At 55.9% G+C, this 10,155-nt stretch overlaps 2 protein-coding genes across 2 annotated transcripts; one reads left to right on the top strand and one right to left on the bottom strand.

Moving 5' to 3' along the window:
* Positions 1 to 3,266: 3,266 nt before the first annotated feature.
* LOC119109346 (mitochondrial ubiquitin ligase activator of NFKB 1-like) lies at positions 3,267 to 4,561 on the top strand (the record flags this gene model as incomplete). Its single annotated transcript, XM_037232959.1, is given in 3 exon segments — positions 3,267 to 3,482; positions 3,484 to 3,693; positions 3,826 to 4,561. Coding segments are annotated over 3 exon segments (648 nt in total), but the record flags the coding sequence as incomplete, so codon positions are not given.
* A 2,627-nt stretch (positions 4,562 to 7,188) lies between these two features.
* Positions 7,189 to 9,822, bottom strand: LOC119110654 (uncharacterized). Its single transcript, XM_037234554.1, has 5 exons — positions 9,677 to 9,822; positions 9,087 to 9,122; positions 8,393 to 8,543; positions 7,638 to 7,729; positions 7,189 to 7,248 (listed from the first exon to the last, which is right to left on the bottom strand). Exons 1-4 carry the CDS (start codon positions 9,818 to 9,820, stop codon positions 7,686 to 7,688), a joined length of 375 nt encoding a protein of 124 aa, XP_037090449.1. The 5' UTR covers positions 9,821 to 9,822; the 3' UTR covers positions 7,189 to 7,248; positions 7,638 to 7,685.
* Between the last annotated feature and the right edge of the window lie 333 nt (positions 9,823 to 10,155).

Genomic DNA, 10,155 nt, shown 5'->3' on the forward strand with positions numbered 1-10,155 from the left:
ATCCCACCCTCTGGCCTCATCTTACCTGTAGTGGTACTGCCATGGGGTGCAGGCCTTGTCAGCTAAGAGGCAAATATCAAGTGTTGCAGCAGCTTGAATCCACCTACCCCACCATGGGAAGGCCAGGAGGTAGGCCATCTATTTGAACTGTTAATATGATGTTTACAGGAGTGGTTGGGGTCTGAAATGGTTGCAAACTTAGAGTGTCAGAAAGAACCTGTTCATCACAAAACCATAGAGGTTGGGTCAAATTGGTGGTGACACATACCAGAGCATTGATGTTACTTAAATGTATGTATATTAAATGTGTGTGTCCATCAAATGCATGTTATGTTTTAGAGTTTTATTGGGTATCCAAATCAGGATCTCAGGACTTGTCTAAAAATGTATTGATTCCTGGCAGATATGTTTTCACTGACAAAGGAGAGGGTGGGGGGAGGGGGGGGGGGGGGGGGCAGTGGGTTTGGATGCCTAGTTCCATGCCATTGCCTGCCATCAAGTGTCATTTACAGTTAATGGCTTCAGAGCAGCCAAAAGTTCAGAGGAGAAATGGTCTCTCTGATAGCTGGGACTCCACTGACACACTCAGCTGCCAGTCTGTTAGTGACATTTGATGAGTGTGAGGGGGGGGGAGAGGCACATCACCAAAATAATACCAAAGCAACAACTAACTAATGCCAAAATGAGGGAAGGAAGGACTGAAACCGAAATGGTGAAGAATGGTGGTCACGTTTTAGCTAGCGTCAGAAAGCCACGTTTCGAAAGAGCAGTTAAAAATGGTGATGCAAACTCTGGTATTTCCTCGGTGGCATATTGACTCCCGGCATCAGTGACGTACACCAGGGCGCAGTGGAATCGGGCGCATAATTTCAGCTGAGACTGATGTTCAGTGAAAGCATAACCATATGGCTCAAATTTTCATAGATGGGGCTGCCATTGAGCAGAATGATTGCTGTTTGAGGTGTGCGGTGCTAACACCGCAGTGCTCAATGTCAAGAGCACCGAGCGCTGAGTGCCGGCAGTCCTATCACACGCGCTCAGGTGCCGATGGGACGGGTCCGCTCAACGGTGGCTGATTGGGCTCTGACAATGCCGCGATGCCGACCCCAGTGTCGAGACCACACAGGTGCCATCTGCCTGTCGTGCCGCGGCCTCCTGAAATAGCCCGCCTTGGGCCGGGAATGACTGCGGCTCTGTGGTGCTCAAATATAATACGAGATTCAAAAGAATAGGGTGTTTGGTAGTTGCACTACAGTCTGACCTGTGGATGTGAAGATGCGATTTTCACGCCTATGGTTGACGTGCATGCTGTGGATAGGCTTCGTGATTTGTAACCCCTGACCAGGCGTCCGTTGCAGCCAGTCATTGAAGAGCGCTAGAGGAACCGTACAGTATGCTTTGATGTGCCTGATCGCGCATTGCATTGGTAGACATAGAAATCGATGCCTAGGCGGCAGATAGTCTCCTGCCTGAAGTGTTTTCACGTGTATTTTTTGCGCAAAAAGTTAAGGGCCTGCCATAGTTGCCAGCCATGGCAACTATGTACCAAATCAGGCCCTAAATTTAAGTAGGGCCCAGGCCCCCCATAGTTGCCAATGAACCTGCGTAAAAGGGTGTGGTAGAAACAATCTGACTTTCCGTTGGTGATACTTGGATAGTGGACTGCTAGGTGATGCGTTTGTTTGGTAATGCTCTTTTACTGCTTGAAAGAATTGATCGCATTGAAAAACTATTTGTGAATTGAATGTGCAAAGGCTGGTGTTTGTTGTACTGATACCACTGATATCGTTTACGTAGGAATGTTTCTCTTCTCGTTGCAATAATTCGGCGAAGTTATGGCCATGGGAGCGGGCAGCGCATGGTGATTACTTTGCTATGGCAATATTTTGTCGATGGTGTTCAACCGTGCAGCCGAAGACCAATCACAAAGGTGTTAAACATATCACGCTAATGTATATCAAATCGCGTATTAGATGTTTGTTCAGAAGTTGTGTGGAAAACCTAAACCCTTTACATGGTTCAGCGTAGCGAAAATTGGCTTTGGCTTATTTAAGTCGAAAAGCACGGCGCATGGCTCTGATCCATTTCGTTGCTTTGCTACGAGTTTTCTCTTTACGCTGTTGTGAGTGTGCAGGGTGCAGGGACAGGTTCGGTGACGGAGGTCGTTAAGCCGTGACCCCACCTTGTGTCACTAGGAGGTTTTGGGACCCCGCGGAAGCTCCCAAATATCATGGTAAAGGGGCCTTTGCACGTTTTCGTGGGACCCATGGTCATTAATATCAACAGGCATCATGCCCCAGGTGCGCCACAATGTCCGCGTGGCAAGCCGTTCGCTTTAGCACAGTCCCGATAGCAGGCGAATATCATGCTGTAATACTTCATCATGACGTGCGGTAGTCCTTAATGTTACAGCTGGAAACGTCGCGCAAAAGTGGCAATATTTCAGGCGTTTACAACATGATGCGATGAAAAAAACTTAATTTGTTCGCAATTTTCTGCTCGCGCGGAAAATAACTTGGTTGACAGACAGAAATTTGAGTTACACCATGTTCACCAAGTACACCATTTCGGAGTAGCATGCCCTCTCAAAGGAATGCGGCATGTCTTGGCGTTTAAGTGCATGCAGAAATGCAATAGCAGAATGGTGTTGTTATCTGTGGGCTCGTCGATATGGCTGTGGTCCACATGCATCACACAGCTTACTTGGTGCGTGTTGCATATGTCACCAAACTGAGCTATGTTGTAAGTGCCAAGCGTGACGCTCGTGACTTGTGTTGTGCTGGCGTCTGGGGCAGCGCGTGCTGAAGCCGCCGTGCGCCTCGCAGCGCGTGCTGGAGCCGCCGTGCGCCTCGCAGCGCGTGCTGAAGCCACCGTGCGCCCCGCAGCGCGTGCTGAAGCCACCGTGCGCCCCGCAGCGCGTGCTGAAGCCACCGTGCGCCCCGCAGCGCCGGCGTCCGTCGCCGCAGCCGCCATGCCGCTGTGGGGGGTCACCGGCGGCGACGTGCTGGCCGAGCTACGCAGCCTGGCGCTCGAGCTCGGCCTGCTGGCCGTCGACGCCGCGCTCTGCGCCACGCTGGGCGCCGCCGTGCGCTCCGCCGGCCGCGACAATCGCGCGCGTGCACGACGCGCCCAACTTCGACGCCGACACGGCGCTGGTGGAGCGGGTGGCGGCATCGGCCGGCGGCCGGCTGGAGTACGCGGCCGTGCGCGGCGTGGTGCGCCCGCTGGCCGGCGCCATTCGCAGCCGCGCCGCCCCGGCCGTCAGCGGCGTGCTGCAGCGGCTGGCGCTGCAGGAGTACACCATGGAGGCGAGCGGAGCCACCGGCTTCTGGTCGGAGCGGCGGCGCACGGTGCGCGAGGTGGTGAACACGGTGCCGTTCGCGCTGTGCGGCGCCGGCCTGCAGGTGGCGGTGCGCGACCCGGCTGCGCTCACCGCCGTCGACCTGTACACGGTCAAGGACGAGTACGTGCCGGCTGAGACGGTCGCTGGCGCAGAGCGTTTGGCAGTGGCTGCAGGGCGAGCGCAAGCAGGGTCTGCGCGATGTGGAGGAGATGCTGGTGGACGGCACGCACGTGACCGGCTACGGCGAGCTGGTGCGCTGCGAACGCGGCCTGGAGCTGCGCCCGCCGCCGGGCGACCTGCCCTACATCCTGACCACGCGCTCGGAGGCGGCGCTGCTGCGCGCGCTGGAGGCCGACCGGCGCATGGCGCGCTGGCTGCTGCTGGTGGTGGCCGGCGTCGGCGCCTGCTGCGCCGCCTGGACTGGCTGGCAGCTGTGGCGCGCGCTGGCTGGCCGCGCGCGTCGCCGCCGGCTGGCCGCCGAGTACGACGCCATCAGGTCGGAGCGGCGGCGCCGTGAGCGCGCCGGCGCCGCCGTACCCGAGGCCGTCCAGTGCGTCGTGTGCCTAAGCAACCCGCGCGAGGTGGTGGTGGCGCCCTGTCAGCACGTGTGCCTCTGCGTGGACTGCGAGGAGCGGCTGGACAAGCGCTGCTGCCCAGTCTGTCGCCGTGACGTCACCAGTGTGCTGCCGGTCTACCTGGCTTGAAGGCGCAGTGGGCTGCGTGGGTGTGAGTACTAACGGTTGCGTCGATTAGCTGTGCATCCGATCTGGTCATTGGTCAGCTGAGGACGGTCGTTTCTGCGTGGCCTTTCGGTGGGGTGACGGTCGTGCCAGCGAGGCTTCCAAGATTATCGACGTTCGTGTGTTTTATGGAAACATTTTGCTGTGGCGGTGCGATTGTTTTGAACGTCCGTACGCCGGTGTCCTCAGCAGCCGTTGCACCAATTTAGCAACGTTATACCAGCCAAGTGCCTTGTTGAGATCAAACCAGAAACGCCTGTAAAAGCACACAGAGGCTAGTGATTTGCGGTGTTATTAACGCGTTGCCGATGCGGCGTGCTGCCATTTGGTCGGACTGTTGTTTTCACGTGCAGTAGTTAATCGAGAGTGCTCTGCCAGCGGTGTGCATGGTGCATGTGAGAGCCAGATGCCGACTTGGGTCCGGAATGGCCGCAGACTCCATTTTAACTGTGTGAGGGAATACACTTTTGTAGCTGTGGCGGTGGCCATTGATTAAAAGGAAAACAATAAAAAGCGCGCGAAGCGTTGCTTCGGGAGAGCCAGAGGGCGTTGTGTCGCTGGTGTAAGCATCACTAGGCCAGCCCGGAACAGTCGCAGGAGGCTCTCGGGCCGTACGTCCGTGACTCATCTGCTGGCAAAGGCTTCCGCGGGAAGCGGCAGATCGTTCACGCACTTCTACATTGCAAGCACTTGTGTGCGAGGAATGACCTCGTGAGTTGTTTTTTTTGGCAACGGAATGATCTAGGTATGGGTCGAAGCACCACCAGCATGATACTTCCGTTGGGGACATTGGACAACGAATATGTACGTACTGCTGTACTAAACAAGCGCTGTTTGCGACAAAGCGATGCATTCATGCTGAACAAGCCCTGTTTACGACAAACCGATGCATTTTGTCTCATCAGCAACCTATTTACAAAAAATGAGGGCCGATTTTGCATAGTTTGCTCTACGCTTTTTTGGTTGATCCTTGCCACGTTAACGTCTAAAATTGAAACACCAGTTTCGGTATGGGCAAATTTCGGACAGTGGAAGCATGCTATCATGGATCGTTGTGCGTTCATCCCAAAATGGTGGCGTGTTATCACGGATCATTGTGCGTTCATCCGTTATTCAACATTCTTTCTTTCGCTGTGGTGGAATTACACGCATCTTCCTGCGCCACTAACTGCAGTCAAAGGCGCAATTCAGTGAATTTGTCGCTGTGAAGACAATTGCCTGTCAGCTATATGCCAAGTAGACTTACGTGAGGCCTATCAATTGGTTTAAAAACGCACGGTGCACTTAAGGTACGTAATTGGAATCGATGAAACAACACAAAGTGGCCTGGGCAGTCTTACCATTTTCGGGGCGAAATTTCTTAAACATTTGTTTAGCACTACTGAGCGCCCAGAGGCAGTAAGCAGCGGAAGATCTGTAACCATCGCACGCTGTCAGAACTACCAAAAAACGCGCTGAAATCGCTGGCGTTCAGTGCCTTGATGCTGGAATGATATGGTTGGACAAAGGCAGAGACTTGTCTTGATCATCGGCTGGTCTTGTCGAGCTGATTGGTTGCGACAATAGCAACATAGACGATGAATTTATTGATATCCATGCATACACGTCTGGATGGTAAGATTACAGAACAGACAACTAGATGACATCGTGCGCCCATTTCAGCACCCAAACATCAGCAGCACAATCACTGCACTCAAATCTCACCCTGGCTGAACGCAACTGACATGCACACATGGTGGGGCGACTGATCTCACGCGGTCCTTTCCGCAGCACCGGCGAACCATCACCGAGACTAGTTTCTTGCCACCAGCTGGTGTGTCCGACCACAGGCTGTTCTCCGCAATCCACGGCCCTGCGCGGCTCAATCGATTCCATTCTGGCTGGACGGGTCGGACCAGAGGGGTGCCGACCAATGGGAGCGCACCCCGCAACGGACCACCAAGAATGGCCAAGAGGACTTACGGTCCACGTACATCGGTTTTCAAGGGCGATGGGGCGGTGATGTTTTATTCTTTGGATCCAGGTGGCTGGACTGAGAAAAGTTTAGATCACAAGCATCGAAAAGATCAGTGAGTTCCTTTCCAAATCGCTCCAACCCACCACGAAACAGAACACCGTGTTCGGAAGGTGCAGGTGGTATTCTGGACTCAGCCTAGAGCCTGCCTTAGTCCGCGCCCGGCTACAGTGCCATCTATTGACCGATGGACGGAACTTAGTTTCGACGCCTGCTGACGCCCCGTGTCAGCCAAGAGAGCTGGCTGCTGACTGGGTGTTTTCTGTCGGGGGCGGGCAGGCGCTGTGACTGGAGGGCGTGGCCGTCCAGCCAGCCTGGGAGAGGTACCCGCACGTTGGCTCGCGATGGCACAGGACGCACAGACACGCTGTCCAGAGACACGGAGTCTAAGGCTGTGGAATTGAAGGATCGGAACAACTGGGTCAGAACCGGCACTTCCAAACCTTTCACAGCCCTGCACGTGCCGGTGTCGCACTTAAAACCATCAGTATCACTTTCGTGACACCGATAGTTTTTGCCACCACTCGTGACAAACATCGTAAAAAGGCAGCCTCCGGCTCACTGGTCGTCGGTCTAAAAGCCTATTCACTTCCGCCTTTACTCCTCTCTTAAAACGCCTCCGATAAGGCATTCGCGGCATTGTATGAACAACATCAATTCATCACGGATTATCACGCTGCGGCGCGGCCACGCCTTTGCGCCGGCGACCGCAGCCTGCCGGCCACCGCCCGCCGTGAGTGGGAGTCCCCGCGGTGCCCGGCCCACCACGTCCGTCACGCTTCCGGCGTAAATCACAGCTGGAATGACCGCTCCGCCGGATGAGACGCCAGCGCGGTGGACGCCGAGCGCGGAGCTTCGCACCGCCTCGTGCCTCGGCCGTTCGTGGCTGCGTTGACTCGCCCGCGTCAGCGCGCCCCCACTCGGTAAACCTCACCAGCAGCGAGCACTGTGATCTTGGTACTGTCCACAGCCCGTACAGCGATCGTGCCTCACCGCACATCCCGCACAGGGGGTGCGCGGGCAGTGAGAGCAGAAATCCTGTCCACATTCCCGTGCAGGCAGCCCTGCCCACAGCTGGCCCATGTACAGGCCTCTCGCCCACCTCTGGCCAAACCATTCTGTTCTGAACTCCGGGCTGAGCCTTACGCGTCCTGAAATGTATGTCAATTAAAAGTTCATAAGTCATCATTACTAAACATGGACAATAGAGGCAGGTTAAATGAGCGCCTCATCCGCCTGATTCAAAGGCGTTTTTCGCAACTTATTCGCATCAGAATAAAGCATACGGAACAAACACCTAGAACAGTACGATTTCAATTCCAATGAGTTTGCAAGAAATGCAGCATATCACGAGCACGTCACGGCCGACCAAACAACTGCCTTCTGGTGCGGCATCGCATCTTTATTCTAGGACGGATTTTACGTAGCAGATTGTACGTCTTTAACGTACAGCCGCAACATCCAGCGCGTCTGCTCAGAAGACCGGAGAGGGGGGGGGGGGCAGACACTGACACCGCGCGGGACACGAAGGTGTACGCACCTCCGTGCCCCTGTCGGGCCGGCTGGACGGCGGACCAGTCGACTGGCCTCAGTAGGTCGGGTACCGGGGTACGCTCGGCGGCGGGCCGCCGACTGAAACACGGGGGGTGCGGTGAGGAGCTGAGGTGGCTGGGGTCGAGCCATCGCGACCCAGCCTACCGCTGACGTCACTGCTGACGTCACAGCTGCTGGCTCGGTGCACCACACATCCGACATGGCCAGCATTAGCATTGTGGAACGCCAGCCAGGCAAAGTTAGAGGTCACACCGCATTTGTGATATTGCCAATGATTTGCGACTTAGGGGCAACGATAGGGAATTTCAGCTCAGCACAACGCATCGGACTAAGAACAAATAATATGATATGCGTAACAGCCTTCAGCACCGTAAATGCACGCTTCTGAGGAACCACAGTCCAGTTACAGTTCGACCAGGCGTGTCGTTCCCGGTTTGTCGAACAGCTGAGCGCACTGGGGAACCGGCCTGGGGCCACGGTTTGTCGAACTGCTGAGCGCACTGGGGAACCAGCCTGGGGCCTCAGCTTGTCGAACTGCTGAGCGCACTGGGGAACCGGCCTGGAGCCACGGTTTGTCGAACAGCTGAGCGCACTGGGGAACCGGTGTGGGGCCTCGGCTTGTCGAACTGCTGAGCGCACTGGGGAACCGGCCTGGGGCCACGGTTTGTCGAACAGCTGAGCGCACTGGGGAACCGGCCTGGGGCCACGCTTTGTCGTCAGCTGACCGTCGGCTGAACTCACAAGCAGCCTGCTGCAGGTAGCCGTGCTGCTGCTGCTGCTGCTGCGCCAGCACCGCCTGCTGGTAGGCGGTCAGGCCGGGCGCCGTGTAGTAGGACACAGAGCCCTTCTCGCCGGCCGACCGCTTGTACGGCATTCCCATTGCCGGAAAGGGCTGGTGGCGAGGTCAGGGGTCAACGGCCGCTACTGCGGCGGGGAGGCGAGGGGGCGGCGGAGTTGTGGACGCTGCCGCGGTGAGGGGGAGGGGGCAGCGGAGCTGTGGACGCTGCTGCGGCGAAAAGGCGAGGGGGCGTTGGAGCCCTGGACATCGCTGCGGCGAGGAGGGGAGGGGGCAGCAGAATTGTGGACGCTGCTGCGGCGAGAAGGCGAGGGGACGTTGGAGCCCTGGACACCGCTGCGGCGGGGAGGGAGGGGGCACCAGAGTTGTGGATGCTGCTGCGGCGAGAAGGCGAGGGGGCGTTGGAGCCCTGGACGCTGGCGCGGCGTGCAGGGGAGGGACGGTGAAGCTGTGCTGGCATGCTTCGTAAGGCTAACACAAAACTATCAACATTGTCTTGTGAGAATAAGGAGCAAATGACTCGATTCAATAGCCGACCCGTCTCCTGGCGAGCGGTATTTCAGTCATCTAATGGTCAAACCAGTTCGTTACCAGAACCAATATGATTATTTTTGTAAAACCACCAGGTGCATTACTTACAGCGTAGTACACCGAAGTATCGTATACAGGCTCGCCCTGAAAATACCATCGGCGTCAGAAGAAAAAGTACAGGAGTCACTGCTACGGATGCCACATCAGTCGGCATCATGCGATGCACGATCTGTGCTAGAATGCTGAGTCAACACGGAGCAGGTAACATAAGGTTCGGCACATTACATGCCGCCAATGTAGGACCCACCTATATCGCAATTGACGCCTAGGTTTTGGCCTGCTGGTTCGGTCAGAGCTATTTTAACACACCGCAATAACTTCGGAGGTGGGTAAATATCGCGACATCCTGACATGCCTCAGACGCCGGGAATTCGGGGCACAAGGAAACCAAACCATAGGCGTGCGAGTTCTAGGAATGGCCCCCAACAGGGGAACCGGTGACGGCCAACTCATGTTAATGGCCACCCTAGGTGTGGACGAGTTATGCTGTTGTTGCAAAGCGTTCAGGATACAACGTGGTCGGAAGAAAATATAGCGGATGGCACAGCCGCCAACAATGTCCGAGTAGGCAGCCTGCGTGATTCGAATTGTATCCCCACACTTCAACAGCTCTGTATGCGCTGGCCTGCCCAGCTCACCTCCAGACGGTCGTTGGACAGCTTTTGCTGCATCTGCGGCAGTGGCAGCGCCGACAGCATGGCCGTCTCCCCCAGCGGCGGACTCGCTGCCAGCGCATAGTACTGACTGAGGCCGGCGTAAACAGGGCCCGCCGGCGACGTCATCTGCCGGACAAAACGGAAACTATTGCCTATCGCGGCTGACACGCCAATCTTGACGTGCTATTGCCACGTCCAGCTGTCTTGGTTAGATTGTCAATATCCCAGCCAGCAAATGTTCCAATAAGTTACGACCCAAGCAATTGCAGCCGTTATTGCCCTGGTCTACGATCAGGTATAAAGCAACGCACAATGACGACAACAAATCAACATGCTTGACATGACTAATCGCGTTACGGCATTTGAGTATGGTTTCAAAATGGAAGCAGAACGCTAAACATGCTCACAAAATCATAGGTTCTTCGCAATGCAAGCACATACCACGGTCCTGTAGAATGTCA

The sequence above is a fragment of the Pollicipes pollicipes genome, unplaced genomic scaffold (assembly GCF_011947565.3).
Source record: "Pollicipes pollicipes isolate AB1234 unplaced genomic scaffold, Ppol_2.1 Scaffold_7231;HRSCAF=8579_pilon_pilon_pilon, whole genome shotgun sequence".
In the NCBI taxonomy this organism is placed as follows: Eukaryota; Metazoa; Arthropoda; class Thecostraca; order Pollicipedomorpha; family Pollicipedidae; genus Pollicipes; species Pollicipes pollicipes.